This window comes from Zalophus californianus, chromosome 13, assembly GCF_009762305.2.
Source record: "Zalophus californianus isolate mZalCal1 chromosome 13, mZalCal1.pri.v2, whole genome shotgun sequence".
NCBI classification, from domain to species: domain Eukaryota; kingdom Metazoa; phylum Chordata; class Mammalia; order Carnivora; family Otariidae; genus Zalophus; species Zalophus californianus.
In genome coordinates this window covers 48,607,962-48,627,219 of record NC_045607.1, presented here as the reverse complement: position 1 = coordinate 48,627,219, position 19,258 = coordinate 48,607,962, and the positions used below count along the sequence as shown (strand labels likewise).

The following is a 19,258-nucleotide window of genomic DNA, read 5'->3' as shown; positions in this document are numbered from 1 at the left end:
CCGCCCCCCCACCCACCGCACACATGCTCTCTTTCTCTCCTGGAAAACTGGCTTTCTGGACATTTATAATATAGCTTGGTGGTTTCTCCAAGCTTGGGTAACTTCACTTAGGGGTTTGGTGGGTTTCTTTGTTTTTTTGGTTTTTAATCATAAACACACGTGGGCTTTCAAAACACTGAATTTTTTTCAGGCTTTATAATGAGGGAATTCACACCCTTTAAAAGAAGACACTCCCCCCCCAATTTAAAAGGATATTAATCAACTGATTGTTTAGTAGCAAATTGTTTCAGGAAGGAAGAGTGAAAAGGGAACCTACCTAGACAAACACAGAAATCAATTTTTTTTTTTTAATGATGTTTTTGATTGGCGGGGGTGGATCTCAGAACCGCTGATCCTGTTGTGTGGTGCTTCTGTGATAGGTCTGCTCCCTTCGTGTTTTAAAACCAAAGGCCAACCTCTGTTTTCTTCCTTTGGCATGTCCTAGAAATCCTATTCTGGTGAAAACACAGCTAGTGCGATTGCCCGCTCTGCTGCCGCCACGGCTTTGTCTCTCCTCGTGCCAGTTTTCATGATTTCTTGCAAAGAGAAGGTTGAGGAAATCCTAAACATGCTGGCTGCCAGGTTACCTGGGAAACCAAGAGCTGATGAGTCTCAAGCCGTGCAGATCCACATGGGCCTTGCTTTGGGGATGTTTCTCTCGCGCTTGTGTGAGGAGAAACTCAGGTACGGTTGATGAAAATACTCTTCCGTTTCGTCTTTGTGTGTAGGCAGAGGACGTGATGCGCGGGCACACACGTTCCCGAACATTCTGTCCGAGCGATAATGTGGTTGCTAAACTTTTTGAAATGGGCAGGTCCGACCCTTTCTTCTCCTTTGTGAGGGCGTCTGTCTTTCCAAAATGCCCTCACAAAGATAGGGTATTTTTAGGGTTGCTCTCGTGAATGTGGTGGTGACTCGAACATCATTCCATGCTTAGCTGAAAACTCTGGATATATCCATGTAATGAATATGAGGATATGTGTATTCTCATATGTGAGGTATGAGGAAAAGTGTAATCTCGTGGGGCTAAAAATAAAAAGCTGCTTTTTCCACTGGTTTCCAAGGGTGAAAATAGCTGTTGATTCTTTATTGATCTCACTATAAAATGGGAGGAAAAGATTGGAATATCCCTGCTGCCTGAGGGCACTGGGAATCACCCGGATCACCTAGGAACTCTATGTACCCAGTTTTAAAGATTGCTTTTATCCTGTGCCCTGGCTACATTTTTATAATCCTTAAAGAGTCTTAATCTGTGCATATTATACTGTGTGCTTTATTCCGTTTGCTCAGTTTTGGACTGCTAGCTTTACCCTTGAATGGAGCTAACCGAGTATCAAAGACCCAGGTGGAAAATTCCACTAGATGGGAAAGTTTTCTTGTGCATGAATCTACTTTGGTTGTGTTGTCCGTCCTATTTATTCTTTATTTTGTAACAAGTTTTAGAATTTTATATACCCAGGTTGATTGCAGTGTGGTACGACATGAATATTTGAATATCATGAATATTTAGATGTGCACTGACCTGGAATTCAGCCCCATTTTTCCCCCACACTGGAAATAGGATAGTTGGGAGAGGCATCCTGTTGTGACGTTCCATGTCCTTAAACTCCCCTGGTTGGCAGAAATTAACGGTCTGTCCAAAGCCAAGAGACGGTGTCGATGTGGGTAAACTGGATGACATTATGCTATATTTAGATTTCAGTTTGAAACCAGTGGTTAAGTTTGCATTTGTAATTTACATAGCTTTGTGCAAACACCATTATGTGAAACCTTTATGAGAACTGCTATTGATCTAGGGAAATACTGTCTTTCAGATGATCATTTTCAGCTCTTGGAAACATCTGTCAGATGATTGGGAAGATTGGCTTCATCTTTGTGATCATAAATGAAAACGTTTCTAGAATGTTCGTTTTGTTCTGTTGACCAGCATTCATATTTATAGGCCTGGTTCTGGACATGAACAAAAGGCTGCCCTTTGCATGTGAATTGACTGTTACATATCTTGTGTGTGTGTGTGTGTGTGACAGAATGCAACATGTTTTTTCAAGCCTTAAAACTTGAAAGTGATTTTTTTCCCCCTTTGCTACTATTGCTACAAATGGCAGTTTCGTCACCATCTGTGTTCATGCTCTTTCTTCAGTATCTTTCAAGCAGCGTGTTTTACAACTAAAAATGAGCCATGGCAGTTTAATTCCAGGCAACTCATTTCATTTTATCTTGGCTCTGGCTACCCTCTTCCTTAGTTTAGGATGAGAGGCTGCTGGTTTTAGGGCTTGACAAGCTTGCGCTTGCAGTTAATTTAATCATGCTACCTGGAGAAACCTAAAAGATTCATCCCAGTTCCTAGATTACCTCCCGCCCCTGTCTCTCTCTCACTTGACTTTGCACCCGCAGGAGAGCCTGGGGAAGGAAACCAGACAGCTCTTTCCAAGGCCAAATGCCCTCAGAATCAGTGCAAATGTTCACTTTGCTCTAATGATCTGTTTGGACAGCATGCTTCCTCTTTTGGCCAGTGTCTTGAGCACTCTAGCCGCCAATGTAGTTATTCACGGTTCCCACCTTCCTAATTTCTTGGAGCAGAGGAATCTGAAATGTTTGCCTTTTGGTGCTGGTGAGTATTTTACTAGATAATGACAATGTCACTAGAGAATGACATTTTTGGAGGAAGTTTCCATTTTTCTAAAGTTAAGTTCATCATTTTGAGGGCTGTTGACTCTGAATAGTCAGTGACAAACAGTAAGTGGCCCAGCATGACCCCCTCAGGGGTACAGGATTAAGACAGTATGTTGGGCTCAAGAATGAAAAATCACCTTGTAGAAGAGAATCATGACAATCCATTTTTTTTGCCATGGCTTATGAAAAAGTCGCCTGAATTTCAATTCCTGTCTAGAATTTATTCAGAAAAGTGTTATTATTCCCAAGCTTGCTTCTGTCATAACTCCCAGAGGATACTAGTAGGATCTCTTCAGCATTTGTTTAGAATAACTAAGTATATTTTACTCCAGAGAACAACTATAATAGGACTTAGTCAAAGCTATTTAAACTGTGTGTGTGTGTGTGTGTGTGTGTGTGTGTGTGTGTGCGCGCGCGCGCGCGCGCACTGCAAAATGTAATCCTTCACCTCAGGCAAAACCACTATATTCTTGGTTTGGGAAGACATTTTTTAAAGTGTCCTGTGGCTGGTTGGCATTCCTGGGGCTGCATTCCACTGAGCATGGTCCGAGGGAGCAGCATGACAGTTGACATGTTAGGATCCCCTTAACAGTCAAGTGTTGGTGATGAAGCCCACAACTCTGCCTGAAAAAACAGCCATAGAACCACTTTTTAAGTTTTCTTTTACCGTAGAAGTCCTAGTTCTCACCAAGACCATCGCAAAACCACATCATTTACTCTCTAAAGGTAGAAAAATACATGGCTGGGTTTTTCCCCCCTTCTGCAAAAACAAAAGTAAGAAAAAGGACAAGAACAGCCTTCACAATTGAGACATGAAATCAGAAGTAACAGTCTTTGCAAGAAGGAGATTTGGAATGATTATTGTTAATTTCAGCTTCACAGGTTGTTAGATACTCTGAAGAAAATCACGTTAGCATTCTTAGAAATGTTTCTTGAATTCTGATTTTGGTTTTTTGTTTTTCAGTGGTTTAAAATGTGAATGGGCTGAGGAAATACAAAAGTAGCAGTTTTTGAGTTTATTGGTTTACAAGTGATTATACTGTTTGGGAACTCAGTTATTAAATAAATTCTCTGACTCGTTTCTCTGCCTGCAAAATAAGTATATGTGAATCATCAATATTATTGTTACTTTTATATTTTTTTAATGAAATGAGTGTTCAGTAAAATATTAAGAGGAAATATTATATAGTATTTTGGACATTTGAATGATTTTAAGTAATTGAATTTTTCCTCTTGGTCTTTGCCCAGCGATGTATCTGGCCAACAGATGAACCTTCTTCTGATGAAGTCTCTGGATGCCCTGGAAAATTGCTGCTTTGATCCTAGTCTTGAATATAAGTATGTTGGTTCCATTTCCTCTCTGATATTTGAAGACTGAATCTTTCTCTGCCATTCGCTTTGCATTCAATCGTGAAATATTCGCAGGACTAGATCTTGAATTCTTTTGCAAAGAGGTTTCAGTAATAATCAGAACCTGTAATTAAAGGTACTTGTTCTAAAAACCGTGTTTCAGCAATAGACAGTTTGCTTCAATACAAAGTAACGGAATGTCATTTTATGGCTGTCATTAAGTTATTAATACCTTAGTTCTGTCTTGTACTTATCATATGAGGCATGTATCTGGAGACTTATATGCATGACTTAACCTTTTTAAATAGTTGAAACTATTCTTTGAATTTGATTGGATGAAGAGAACCTTTGACCCATAATTTAGATTTCCCTTGTGAAATCCAACAACTGAAGAATCAAAACGGAAACAAATATAGGTTACATCTGGGGTTCCCAAACTCCTCAATATTAATCGTTTCTCCCCACCCCACCGCAGACTTCATGCTTTTTAAAGATTTTGTCTATTAAACTAAATATCTTAAAATTTATTATTCCAGGGGCGTCTGCCTTCAGCTCAGGTCATGATCCCAGGATTCTGGGATCGAGCCGTGCATCGGGCTCCCTGCTCCGCGGAAAGCCTGCTTCTCCCTCTCCCACTCTCCCTGCTTGTGTTCCCTCTCTCGCTCGCTCGCTCTCTCTGTCAAATAAATAAATAAAATCTTTAAAAATAAATAAAAATAAATTTATTATTCCAGTCGTGAAAGGTAACCAAAAAACAAATAAGAATAATTAGAAAGGAATATCTTGCCCCTGGTTGGCTCAGTTGGTAGAGCATGTGACCTTTAATCCAGGGGTTGTGAGTTCGAGCCCCATGTTGGGTGTAGGTATTACTTAAAAATAAAATCTTAAAAAAAAAGAGAAAAGAATACCTCAATAACTGTTAAGCATACTCATTTAGTGAGACATTTAATGTTTTAATTGGTCTGTGACTTGTGTGGGAGAATATAATGTTATTAGACTTCCTAAAATACTAACACAGTCGGGGACTTAACGTTATATCTTTTTGGACTTCCACGTGTTTTGCCAACTCCAGTTTAGATCCTCTGGTGTTCATTGTTACTAAAAAACTCAACAAATTGTAAGCACTAACCTCCAGTTTATTAACTCATTTACTTTTTGCTGTTATAGGCACTGCTCAAATGTGACTGTTTACATTTGTGGCCTTTAGGAACTTAGGATCTGAAGTTACATCCATGTCATCTAGCCTGTTAGGTTCAGAGAGAAAAGAGTAACTAGTAGAAGTAACTGCATATCTCAAATATTTCATTATGAGTAGATAGAGTCAAATCTTCACTTCCTTAGTGGTAGTTATAGGATCTTCTTTCAGATGCAGGCTAAGATCAGATAAGAATCATTGACATCCACCCAGTTTATCATGAAACACTTTAGAGATGAAATGAGACATTTTAAGAGTGTGGTTTTGAATATGGGAAAAGAGAGTTCAGTGGCATGATTGAAGTCTCTTGAATGTAGAAAATGATTAATGGAAGGGATAGGGCGATTTAGCTGTTACTGGGTCTGATGAAGAGTTGATATTTTGGAGCCCAATCCATGTGTTGGTGGTGTTACCTTTTACAACCAAGGAATAAGATAAATTTCTCTCCCCCTGCCCCGCCCCCCCCCAAAGGTATCCATCATAGCTATAGCTCAGGGTATTACAAAGCTGGGAACAAATTTGTGGATCAACTTCCTGTAGGTTTTCAGCCAGTTGGAACAATCAGGAATGACTTACATATATTATCTCCACTAGTCTGCAGGAAGTTTGTTTGAATGAAGGAGAACCATAGCGATAACTGAATTGTCCACAGTGTGGGTATTTATGCATATAACAAACCTCATATGCCTAAGGACATTTAACATTACCTGTATACTTTTTATATCGAGAAGATTCTTATTTCTTCATTATTCTTTCTTGATTCTTACCTCCTTAGTGATCAGCTGTGCTTGGGAGAGGAAAGGGTGGGCCCAGACAGGGACTAATCCTGCAGAATTAAGTAGAATAGGGTCATCAGAAATCTCCCGTCCATTTAGTAAAGTCTTGCCTCTCAGAGCTCAGTTAAAAGCCCAGATCCTTCAAGAAACTGTCCCATCTTCTTCAAACTCCCGTTCTTTCTACAGTTAATGAAGTTTAGTATTCTGTCATTCCTAATGCTTTGTGGTTCTTAGGGCTTGGATAGCTCTGTCTCTGGTTTCAGTTCAGCTAATACCAAGCAGCCGCATACTGTGCTAGGCATTTTCACATCCATTTCTCCTGTCATTCAGCCCCAATGACAATCTAAATATTAATACTAAAACAGGAACACTCATTGCTTTGGTTTACAGATTAAGAAAATGAGTCTCACACAGGAGACCGGTTCAAGGTCACACAGTCAGTAGCAGCTAGGGGAGGAACCTAGGTTGTCTGCCTTCAAAGCCATGTTGTCTCTTACAATAGTTCGGTGGGGAGAACACATTTCAGTAGAAAGAAGACAATTTGATACCTGCCAATATGGTGTTTACTATTTTTTTTTTTGACATGTGAGTGTGTCTCGCTACTAAAAAGCAAGACAGACAGACAGACATACAGACACACTAGGCCCAGGCATAAAGTAGTCCCCTAACTAATGAGATTCAGGAGTCTAGGGCAGTCCTCCCTCAGGTGAAATAGTGGAAGCATTACGGAGCTAGTTAATAGATCCGGGAGCTTGCCGCCTCAAGTGATAGAATTCACCCAGAGCAAATTCACCACGCTTCCTTGATTTAATGGACACGTCCCTGCTGAGAGGACCCGGCACCTGGGCTGGCCCGTGTGTGTGGCCTTATCACTTACATTCTGCTGCCATCTAGTGGTACTCATTGTGCCATTGCAGTCCTCACAGCCTTAACTAGTCCTGCCATCCATCAACGACCTGAGTGCTGGTTAATTACTATTGAGCTTCTACAAATACGATAACATCTGTATAGCACTTTGTAAAGGGCAATACGCTATACAAATGTTAACTGTTATTAGAACTAATTATTAGATGGCCTTATACTTAATCTGCAGGGTTGTCCACAATAAAGTAAGGAATTGAAGATTCATCTCTGGTTAATTTTAGAAACAATTTATCATTATATCTCAGTTGATATAGCAACACACAGAGCAGAATTGCATAGCTTTTAAGTCTCCGATTTTCTTTTAGCCAGTGATATTTTAATATACTTGGATAAGAGATTCAAATAAGTAGAGACATAATAGGGCATATAATTTTAAAACTCAAATTCTCTTTGTCATTTGTTAGTATTCTTCAAGATTCATGTTAGTAATTCCAAAACCTGAAATTTATAGCTAATATTATCATTTGTTTCTATTTCATCTGTCTGAGACACCTCCATGGAACTCCTTTTTGTTTTCAGTGGAGGGAAAGATGTGAAAGCTACCTCTGCCCAAGTTATTCTTGGTTTGGAGCTGACAAATATATCAAAGGGGAGGTAAAATGAGGTAAAATGCATAGTAGTGCTGACCTAAGCACCTAGGAGAATCTTTAAGACTTAGGACAAAAAATAAACCCATTAAAATATAGACCACTTGGGAATGACAAGAAAACATATAAGGAATAAGGCTTTAGGACTACCTTCTTGGACCATGCTGGAAAAATGAGACAGAGTAGGAGGAGTTGAGAAGGTCAATGGATGCATACACCCTAGCTTATTTATATTGGCACACGTATATACGTAGTTAGATTATATATTCATATATGACAACAGTCATTGACTGTTTCAGCAATGAATAGAATCGTTAGTGAATGGTAACCTTGCCCAAGAATAATTATGCTGTGATAATATTAGGTAAATGTGAACTAGAAACCAGGATGTCTTTTTCTAAGCCTTTGTGCCCATATGCCTTTGGGTGGTAAAAGAGGAGTTTTAGTCCAGGAGATAAAGATTTTTGCATGCCCAGAATAGCCCCAAAAAGCCAGACTTAGGATACCTGCTACTTATTGAGAAAGATAAACCCCGATACTTAAGTGAGCTTTGAGAGGTATCCTTTTTCCACATGAAATCTGACACTCCTCTTTCTTAAATTAGTCTGGCAAGAAATGGAAATTGAGTTTTCTTGATTGAATCCTGGATAATATATTCAATGTATTTAGCACTGGTAAATTTTGCCTCCAACCGAATATAAGAATCCAGTCTTGTTTTTGTTGTTGTTTTTCTTGTAGATCTTCTTTCCACTGTAGACTTCCTTGGATTCCTGCATTGGGTCAGTTCTTCAGCATTCAATATTGATTCAATTTCTGTCCCTGTCAAAGCAGTATACTAGGTGCCACAGATAATGTGGTGAGAGAAAGTCAGAAAATGTACCCATCCTTGTGGAGCTTGCAGACTAGTGAAGGACATGGGCAGAAATCAAACAGTCCTTCAAATAATCCTCATCAGAATTGATAATTAAGGGGTGCCTGGGTAACTCAGTTGGTTAAGCACCTGCCTTTGGCTCAGGTCATGATTCCAGGGCCCTGGGATTGAGCCCCATGTCTGGTTCCCCGCTGAAGAGCTTCTCCCTCTCCCTCTGCTCCTCCCCACCTTGCTCATTCTCTCTCTCAAATAAATAAATAAAACCTTTTTTAAAAAAAGAATTTATAATTAAAATTGTCTGAATTAAATTAGTATGGGGTGTTATGGGAGAGTCCTGAAGAGGTTCCCTGCTGGGCCAGGGAAGGTGTCCCTAAGGAAGTAACATTTGAAATCTTAATCGAAAGTAGCAGTTAAATAGTCAAGAGGGAGCAAAAGTCAAATTTTTCAAAGTATTAATCACATTTTGTCTAACTATATCTGTGGTTCTAATTTTGTCAAATTTTTATATGCACCAGTATAGAAGGAGCCAAAAAAACCAAAAAACAACCACACAAAAAACTTCCCTGTAGATTCTAAATGGAAACAAAGACTTTAAATCCATACTAATGAAGAGCGCCTTTCCTCCTTCAGAAGTGTGATTTGTCTCAAAAGCATGCAGTGTTCAGATGTTAGATGCTGATTTAACTTGTGGGAAATGCGTTGTGCTAGTTGAGCTTGTTAAGTTCCTGTAAGCTGTAACAGCAGTTCTGCCTAGCTAATGGTGGATTATTACTGCAGTAGCTTCTTTACAAAGGATTTCCTAATGCCAGATAGTTATGCAATGGAACCTAGAAAAACATGCTCGAGATATGGTGCCTTCTCATAGGCATTTCATCAGGGCATCCCTACGGGGCCCTGAGAGGGGCCTGGGGCTTGGCAGATGGAGCAGAAGGCTGGGAATCCGAAGCCTCCGTCTCCTGGCCATGCTCTGCTGGAAACTCTCCGTATGACCTTGAACAAATCCTGTAGCCTCTCTGTCCTTTTGGGGGTCTCTTTTCCGTTGTGGATGCTTCATTTGCAAGAGGTGTTTGAGGGAAGGAACTACCATGTTCAGGAAACAATGTGAAGATTCTTGACGCCAGCTGAGGAGATAGATCCTATATACGAGCAAAATGACATAACCTACGGGCTTTGAAATATGTTATTGGAGAAATGCCCTGGAATGGCAGTCTTCGGCGGCAGATATCATGACAGGCAAGCCAAACCAGAGTCGGGATGATTTCTGAAAACAACTCAGCATTTCCTCAATTCAAAACACAGCAATGATGACAAAAACTTTTTTTTTTTTTTTAAAGTAGAAAATCATCCTATGGCTGCATTATCTTATCATACTAACTAGAAGTTTTCTGGGAGAACAATTTTTTCTTTAAACGAATATGTATTCTTTCCCGAGAATTGGGGCACAAAGCCTAAGATTCTACTTGAATTGTCACATGGGGTAACTTTTGACAAGCCTGTCATTTGTCCATTTTCTCTTCTGACCCAGTGGTACTCGGAGGGATCAGAGGGGAGAAGAGAAGAGGATTAATGTCATTGTGCACAGACAAATACACAGTTTCTCTAAGAAATTCCACTTGTGGAAGTTGACTAGGAAACACCAAGCACTTAGCAGTACCTCATCATCATGCTTTGCGACATATTCCCCCTGTCATTAGTCAGATGCCCTCAGCTCATATTCCGAAATGGAGTCTCTTCTCTCATGCAGTTCGTCATAGCGCCATCCACATGTGGACATGGGGGGATGGTGCGGAGGACCACAGAACTTCTCTAAGTGCAGGGATGGAGCTGGTTGAACTTGACTTTTTATTCATCCTCCTACCTCACATGGAGTTTAACTCAGATCTGTTTCAAATTTTCATTTGTTCTTCTCCCGTGGGTCCACAGCACTAACATGGGCCATAGATCCCTGTTTTGATAGAAAGTTTTCCACTCAAGGGGGGAGGGAGGCAGTGGGTGTACCTGTGGTGGTTCACAGGACACACTTATATACCAGGCAGCAGACTGAGAATCCAGCCATCTCATCTCAGGTCCAAGAGCAGTGTAAACTTCCATGATAAGTGAAGAACGTTGACATGGATTTCTGGTGATTTTAATGCCTGATTTTTTTTTTTTTTTTTTTTTTTGCATCAAGCACGGGCTGTATATTGGGTGTTGGACTTGTTCTGTCTCTCATGAGCCACAGCAGCCAAACGGAGTCTCGAGTTCATGTGGCAGCATCGCTTCGGAAGCTCTCAACGTACCTAGATGACAGTGGGAGCCAAAGCAGAACATTTCAGGAGGTAGGAGCGGGGAGTTATGGCTTTCTTTCCTTTGTTGTCTTTTGTTTTCCTGTGGCCACTTATTTTCTCCTTCTCCTATTTTGGTAACCCTGAAATTAAATTCTTCCTCAGTTTCAACTGGGATAAGGAGAAAAATCTGAGTGGCAAACCACCGACATTAGATCATAAGGTTTTCAGACTGTGCGGCTGTTTAAATAAACTCAGACTTAAATGTGGCCTATAAGATAAGAGCCTTTAGTGAATGCAAAAACCCAAGTCCACATCGCTAGAAGGCACTTTCGAAGAAGAGCTGCGATTTCCGGAGGAAGGTTCAATGGAGATTTTTAGAATTACGTTCGAGCCAAATGTAACTTTAAAAGATGGCCAGGGATAAGCTTAAGAAACTGTGGATCAAAAAAGGCATTTGATTTTTTTCTTTTCTTTTTTTTTTAATGTCAGCTAGCATGAAAAATCATTGAGGAAATTCCCTTTACCACACTTAATGAAAAGATTTTTCTGTTACAGTGAATTTCTTTTACGCAGAATTGCAGGTCATGGGACACAGCTCTTGAGTGTCGACTGCATTCAGAGTGGACGTCTGAGGTGTGTGTGTGTGTCTGCCCAGGTGAAGCTGCACGGCCTGGGATCTGTCTTTGGGAGGACCCGGGGGTGACCTTTTGACCTGGCCAGATTCCCTGTCTCATTAGAGCAGATTCTCTTTTCTCCGGGCCGGCCCACGAGCTATTGATGAGTACATAATGGCTACTCTGTCCCCCGCTCAGCCCCTCTGCTTTCAGCTATAGGACTTGTTGAATCGGTGAATTTCTCTGGGGCACAGAGGGTTGAAGTTTTGTTCTAATACATGCACCACATTTCCATTTTTAAAGGAGTTGCAGAGCACAGTTGAAAAGGACACATCTTTTTAAGCAAAGGGAGAAAATTTTGCCACCAAGGGGCAGTTTGATTAATAAACGAAAGCAGGATTTTTAGAGCTTGATGCTTCAGTCCGCCTTGACGTTTTGATTTGTAAGGCCTCGAGCAGGCAGTTTGGTTTTTTTCCTCCCCTCTGATGTTTTATTACCCAATTTCGACCTTAGAAACAGCTTCCTTTCTTCGTGCTGTATTGACCAGGGTTGGGAGTTGAACATTTCCACTTTGCCTGAACAGCATCTTTGTGAAGGAGGGCTTCGGGAGGAAAACGTGAGGTAGCGGGGAGGGGATGGTTAACCAGGATTTGCAAAAACTGAGGCTCAAGTAGATTGAGTGACTTGCCTGAAGTTTCTTAGCCTGTCAGTGGTCAACGTGGGACATACACCTGCGTGGGCCGTCTTAACTCCCAGCCTTGTCGTTTATTTATAATTTGTTCATTCATGTATTCATCTAGTCATTTATTTATTAAATTAGCACACCAGTGCTCTGAGGTAAGGAATATTACCTCTATTTTACACCATTTATGCGACTCTAAAACCCATATGCCTGGCCGCTCTGCCCCACTCCTTCTAGGAGGGAATCTGAAGGCAGCCATGCGTCCCATCTTTGAATTTCCTCTCCGGCTTGGCCTTGGATCAGAGCACATGGCTATTAGTAGCATTCACCGGGGGTGAAAATCTAGCCTCTGCTGTCGATAGATCCAGTGTTCTGACATGAGATGGTGAGGGAACTTGCTGATTTTGAGTCTAAAGACCTGGGTTTGAATCTCCCTTCGGTCACTGGCAAGCTATATGTAGTTGGACCTCAACATCCCTACCTGTAAAGTGGGAATTCTGACCTGCATCTCATACCATCGTTAGGACATGTCAGGCAGCGAAACAGTGCCTCGTCTGTGGTAGGCGTACTTGAATCCAGTCCTTATCCCGGAGAGAAGTTGGACAGAACATTGGTGTCCACTAAATCGTGTTCTTTCGTTTTCCCTCACGCAGAAACATCTCCTGCTGTCTCTTCTTCTAGGTCCTGGCCTATACCCTCAGCTGTGTATGTACCTCAGCGTTCAGTACCGGGATCGTTGAGGCTGCAGAGGCTGAAGATATCATGAACAAGCTTCGGGTGTTGGTAGAAAACAACCAACAGGTTGGAATGCGTGCCCTGATTACTCCTCTCTTTGGGTCTCATGTTGCTGCTGAGTCCTAATTTTGACTGACTCTGATTAGACTATTATCAGAATGTTTTCATGCCCAGAACCGAGGAACTTCTTTTTTTTTTTTTTAGGATTTTTAAAAAATTTACTTGAGATCGCTTCTCGGCCTTTTGGCTAAGATCAAGTGTAAGAAATTTACTTGAGAGAGAGAGCAAGTGCACAAATGGGTGGGGGGAGGGACAGAGGGAGAGGGAGAAGCAGCCTCCCCACTGAGCAGGGGGCCTGAACGCAGGGCTCCATCCCACCACCCTGACACTATGACCTGAGGCAAAGGCAGACACTTAACCAACTGAGCCACCCAGGCGCCTCCAGAACTGAAGAACTTCTGACTTTTCTCACTACTGTAGCCAGTGGTCACAGATGTCTTTTTTTTCTCCTTATACTCTATCTTTTGTAGGTACTTCTTTTTCTTTGTCAGAGGGAGTATAAAAGGCTTTTCTCTCTCTCCATCTCTATTTATAAAACCTTCAAGCATGTGGCTAGGGAATGTAAGGCTAGCGATAACAATTTGTAAAGATAAGAATACTTAATGGACTCTGATAAGGTCAAACCTCAGCAAATTCAAAGCAGAGAATCTCTGCTCGTGACTGAATATGCGTGGGACAACTTAAATACCTATAAGTTAAATTAAATACCTTTAAAATGTTCCCTCTGAAATATTATTCAGCCTTAAAAAGGAAGGAAATTCAGACACATGCGACAACATGGATGAATCTTGAGGACATGATGCTAAGTGAAATAGACCAATCACAAAAAGACAAATACTGTATGATTCTATTGATATGAGGTATTTGGAGTCGTCAAAAGCTTAGAGACAGAGGGTAGAAAGGTGGTTGCCAGGGGCTTGGGGAGGGGGGAATGGGGAGTTTTGTTTAAGGGGGTATAAGGGTCGAATTTGCAAGGTGAAAGAGTCCTGGAGACGAATGGTGGTGATGGTTGCACAGCAGTGTGAATGTACTTAATGCCACTGAAAAGTAGTAAAAATGATAAATTGTATGTTATGTATATTTTACAACAATTAAACTGAAAAATATGTTCCCTCTGATTACACACGTTATAAAATTGCCCCGTCTGTATTTTTTTTTAGATTTCTCCAAAGTCTCAGTATTGGCCATGGTGGATTCTTGCAGGATTCACTGGTTATTAGCCAATATTGTATTGTATTTTACTATTTTATGGATCTACGAGTGCTCTCTTAAATTTGGAGTAGGTTTTGCAACACCAAGATGTGGAAGTTTGCCCATATACTGTGCTCGTTATGGGACTTCTCCTCTTGTTTGGGAGTTGACTAGGCTTGTGTGGTCTACCTCAGTATTTTCACCCTAATTCCTTCTGAAAATTTGGATCGTTTGAATCAAGTCTTGTAGTGGTCCAGTATTATTTTCCTAAAATAAACCATTCACTGCAGCTGAAGACTGCAGTTTCTGTTGCAAACCGAAGTCTTGCTTTTCTTTAAAAACTCTGCAAGCCACCGATTTTCAGATGGCGAAAGAACCTGTCAGTAGGAAAGGGAGCCCCTCGAAGTGCTTAGATGCTTTCTATAAAATTCTGTGCCATCTGTGCTGTTCTTCTTCTTTTTCCTTACCCTTTGTTTTTATTCATTTACAACAGACTTCAGGTTTTGCCCTGGCATTAGGAAACCTAGTTCATGGTTTGTCCCTGTGCGGACATGGAAAAGCTGAGGACGTGGGCCACAGACTGCTCCCCGCCTGGATCAGAGTTGTTCTAGCAGAGGTAGGAGGTCACGTCCTAGCATGTGATTTTATATTTTATAAAGGAAAAAAGAGCAACTTTATTGGACCATTTATAGGTGCTGCTAAGATATACAGCCTAACAATAAAAGAATAGGCAATTTAAAAAGAAAGAGATGCAGGAATTTTAAATCCCTTGTAAATGATACATCCTGTCAACCATTATAGCTTTTAGGCTATTTTCTCAGTGTTTTAATTTTCAAACAGCACTGTGGTTTTGAAAAATACAGAACAACAGGAGCCACCTCTGATCGAATAACTTCAACCTATTACTGTATTCAAGTCAGCTGCCAGTTTTGGTTCCGTGATGCAGGTTATGTTGACCCTACAAATGTAGTACCATTTTGACCAGTGTTTCTCTAGGATATAATAAGTTTTATAGCATTCAAACCCCAGGACTATTTGCCTCTTGACATACCTGATGCTTTGTTTTCAGGGCACTCCTACAATGCTCTGTTTGGCAGCGCTTCACGGCATGGTGGCCTTGGTAGGCTCTGAAGGGGATGTAATGCAGGTAAACAAACAAACAAGCAAATGAACAAAACACAAAGGGAAGAAATCTAAATGTGTACATAACCACAGCAAGAGAATACCCAGTATCTCAGTGTGCTAAGGACAGAATACATGCTCGTAGTAGTAATGGTTATACTGGGTTTTCGATGCCTTGATACATAGAAAATTGCTCTTAGTGGAGAATTCATTTTTAGAGATTTGCTCCTTCTTTTATTTGGTTCGTAAGAACTAAACTTAGTCAGCCTACGTACTTCCCACAACGTTCCCTGCCCAAGAAAAGTGACTGAATCGTATGAAATGTCAACAGTTATCCCTAAGAAACTCCATTTTGTATCTGTAATGTTTAAGTTTATATCTAGGCAGTTATTCTTTCACTTTTAAATGTTTTCCCTGGTGGAAATGTTTCATTTCCACGGTGGAAATGTATGTATGTTTCAGTTTACAAGTAATGCTAAAGAGCACCTGTGTTCATACAGCAAAGGTCTATTCAGTGAGCACTTCTTGCAGCACTGACCGATGTTAGGAAATTGGTGATAAATACGGCATGGGCCCTGCCTTCAAGGAGCCCACAGCTTTTGTTTCTGAAATGTAAGGACGTAGTGGTAATGATACCATAGCTTAGAAGATGAGCGCTCATCCACTGGGAGTATCATTATTTACTTTTTGAGGATGTTGGGGTGGATATTTCTTCTTTGTCTTCAGCTGAAGTCAGAAGCCATCCAGTCCTCTCATTTTCAAGCCAGACTTAATGAAGTCATTAAAACTGTAACTCAGGTGAGAAGAGGAATTTAAAACCCTTGGATGGGGAAACAGATAATTACCCCCCCCTTTTTTCTTGAGAGAGATAAAAGATAGAGAGCATGCATGTGGGTATGAGCAGGTAGAGGGGCAGCGGGAGAGGGAGAGAGAGAGAATCTTAAGCAGGCTCCAAGCCCCGTGCAGAGCCTGATGTGGGGCTCGATCTCATGACTTTGAGATCATGACCTGAGCTGAAACCAAGAGGCGGACACTTAACCAACCAACTGAGCCGCTCAGGTGCCCCTCAGCTACTTCCTTTTACTGCCTTTCTCTTTCATGGTACAAATGGTTTTACTTGGAAAATGAGGAGATCTCTGGGTATTCACATTGAGTCCAAGCAGCACTTGAGAGTAGCTTATGGCCCCACGTTTACTGACAAACACGCACTTCCTCTGGAAAAAAAAAAAAAAGCTGGCATTTTTGAGTTAACTGAAGTTGGCTTGGTTTCCTTTAAAAGTGAAACTCTGACCCTGGAAGGGATGTTAGGCCTCAGGACAAAGTAAAATGGAAGGTGATCAAAGGGAAGGATAGATATCTAAGAATGGATGAGAAGGGCTGGGTCGGATGTCACTGATAAAAGTATTTGGGTTAATTATTATCAGCATTCTTGGCTAGAGAGTAAGTGTGTTCATCTGCTGAGAAATGATTATATATTTTAAGATTTTATTTATAAAAATTTATTAGTTTTGTTGCATCGACCGTGAAAGCCCAAAATGAAAAAAGTTGAAAAAGTATCATTGGTGGTCCTCGCAACTTGAAGCAAGTGTTAGTAATAATTGGTCTTACTTCTTTTCAAGTATTCTTATTTTCTTTGCACGATTGGTATTCTTACTCTATGTAGAACTTTGTAGATAGTCTTTTCACTTAGTTCTTTTCATTTAGCATACTTTTTTCCTTCTTGTAAATACAGCTGATTATTACACCTACCACATAAACAAGTTTTAGTAATTCATGCTTTGAAAAGCAAACATAAATCTCTGAACAGAAAAAACTCTTTTGCGTGTATGAATGTGATTCTCAGAAAAATAATTATACCAAAACTTAAGTGGCTATAACTTGGGGGAGAAAAATCTATAAATGAAAAGTTATTTAAGAAAATCCTTATTATGAGTGATAAAGCAGTAGTAGAACATTACTTAAAGAAGAGAACAAAATAATATCTCCTTCCATTTTTAGAGGTATTTTATTCTTAAATAACACCTTTTTTTTTTACTTTTTGGATTTTTCCCCCCTTTTTATTTATTTATTTTTTTAATTTATTTATTTGTCAGAGAGAGAGAAAGAGAAAGCATAGCAGGGGAAGCAGCAGGCAGAGGGAGAAGCAGGCTCCCTGCCGAGCAAGGAGCCTGATGTGGGACTTGATCCCGGGACCCTGGGATCATGACCTGAGCCGAAGGCAGATGCTTAACCGACTGAGCCACCCAGGCGTCCCTTTTTTTCCCTTTTTAAAAAAAAAATTCCTTTGAGACCAGTCAGACTCAGTGAAACCTGAGACAACCGGTACTACCTTCTGTCATGATTGATTGATTGATTCATTCGTTCATTTCTTCAGCAACAATTGTTGATCACTTGTGTGTCCAGGGTTTAGTATATTAGACATGTGATATACTCTTGTCAGAGAACTTGTCATGACCAGACAAGCCACCACCTCATAAAAGATAAATGACTTTCTCTGAGTGACCTTTTATTAAATGGAGTGTGGATCATGCCTGATCATTGCACTGTTAACACTTTAATCCATAGGTCATCAGTGTGTCTGGGGTGATTGGTCTTCAATCAAATGCTCTCTGGCTTCTAGGACATCTTCATCTGTCTACTCTGTCCTCAAGTCAGAGTAGAACCTCTGGTAAGATCAGAGTCTTAGAACACTGGGGTTTGAAGGAGGGGTTGCTAACTGGGGGCCGTGTACTTGGCTGAGAGCATTAATCTTTGCAGCTGCCATAAGTGGTGGGTGTTACCATCTCCCTTTTACATTAGAAGAGAGGGGCTGTTGGGGAGCTTCCTGACTTGCCAAGTACCATCTCTCTTTTATATCAGAAGAGGGGCTGTGGAGAGCTTTCTGACTTGCCCAGGGTCCCATGTCCAGTTGAACTCACCTCTGTCAGCCTCCAAAGCCCATGCTCTTTTCGTTCTTCCTCCATGCCTTGCTCAGAGGACAGAGTAGACAGTCTAACCCCATATTTCACAAATGAAGACATTGAGGCTTAGAAAGATTACATGACTTACATGTGGAGTTTAGTGACAAATCCAGAAAGTAGGAACAGGTCCTTGAAGCTCGGAAGAGAGTTCTTTTTATTTTCCTAGATGGAATTACAGTTTGTATAATACTCCCTATTTCATTAAAAGCCTCTTCCTCCAAGACTGGATTTCTCCGGGCCCCTGCTTTTAAGAAATTGATGGGGTACATACATTTAAAGATATGCACATACTTGGCATTGAAATTAAAATCCTACATCTCTAACATAACAAGGCCTTTTCTATTTCCACATTTTTGATAAAAAGCAGTAAAAAATATTTTCAATTCCCACATGCTTAATTTAAGCATGTGGAGATTTTCTGCAGAAGGCATCACTGTAATACACTGGGACCTGAATCTGCTCCTTGATCTTTATAGAATTTTGACTCACTGGCTCTCTTGGACCCAGGCCAGAGAGGTTTTGGTACCAAAGATTTCTCGTTAAAACCTAGTTTCGCAGATCCCCTGACAAGTAGTCCATGGACAGCATCACCATGAACACGTAGCACTATAATTACTGTTCCCCTCACTTTCAGTCACTCCTTAGCTAGAGAAACAGGACATTGTTCCGCAGCCTTCCCAACATAATGAACTTGAGACAACTGGAAGCTGTCATGTTAAAATGGGAAAAAGGGAGGAAAAACAACCCACCAAACTTAGTCCTGGTGGAAACCTTAAGTAATGCTAGCTGGGAAGGGCAGTGCGCTCCTAAGGTCCTGGTAAAATAGCAAGTTGATCGTTATGCTCTGGGTTACATGGTCCAGCCCACATGCACTCAAGTCGGGTGGTCGTGAACCATCTCACACCCGGGTTCGTCGGAACACAAAGCTTATATGTGTGGAAAAGTACGGCTCCTCGTTTCTGTTGGAATTTTCCAGTTGAGCCATTTGTTGCAGTAAAAAGCATCTCATGAAGCAATCCTGGGGGGACTGGGAGAAAAAGAATCTAGGAAACTCCCCAGATTCGCCTCGCCTCCATGTCACTTCCCTCAGTATTCCGGGTCAGCCGCTGGAGCTGGTGATTTGGACATGCTGGTCACTGAGAGGTCCCCGCCTTCAGAAGCAACAGGCTGGCTGCTGTTATTACTGATTGTTGCATTTCCCGGGATCATAGA

At 41.0% G+C, this 19,258-nt stretch overlaps 1 protein-coding gene across 7 annotated transcripts in view; it reads left to right on the top strand.

Annotated features, from left to right (window-relative positions):
* The window catches only part of FOCAD (focadhesin), a 310,627-nt gene that overhangs the window by 246,153 nt on the left and 45,216 nt on the right, over positions 1 to 19,258 (top strand). For all 7 annotated transcript variants that reach the window (XM_027615362.2, XM_027615363.2, XM_027615366.2 and 4 more), the window contains 8 exons: positions 485 to 723; positions 3,961 to 4,050; positions 10,586 to 10,733; positions 12,660 to 12,779; positions 14,458 to 14,580; positions 15,034 to 15,111; positions 15,813 to 15,884; positions 17,652 to 17,754. In XM_027615362.2, the coding sequence (XP_027471163.2) occupies positions 485 to 723; positions 3,961 to 4,050; positions 10,586 to 10,733; positions 12,660 to 12,779; positions 14,458 to 14,580; positions 15,034 to 15,111; positions 15,813 to 15,884; positions 17,652 to 17,754 (973 nt within the window). The remainder of the gene's footprint in view (positions 1 to 484; positions 724 to 3,960; positions 4,051 to 10,585; positions 10,734 to 12,659; positions 12,780 to 14,457; positions 14,581 to 15,033; positions 15,112 to 15,812; positions 15,885 to 17,651; positions 17,755 to 19,258) is intronic.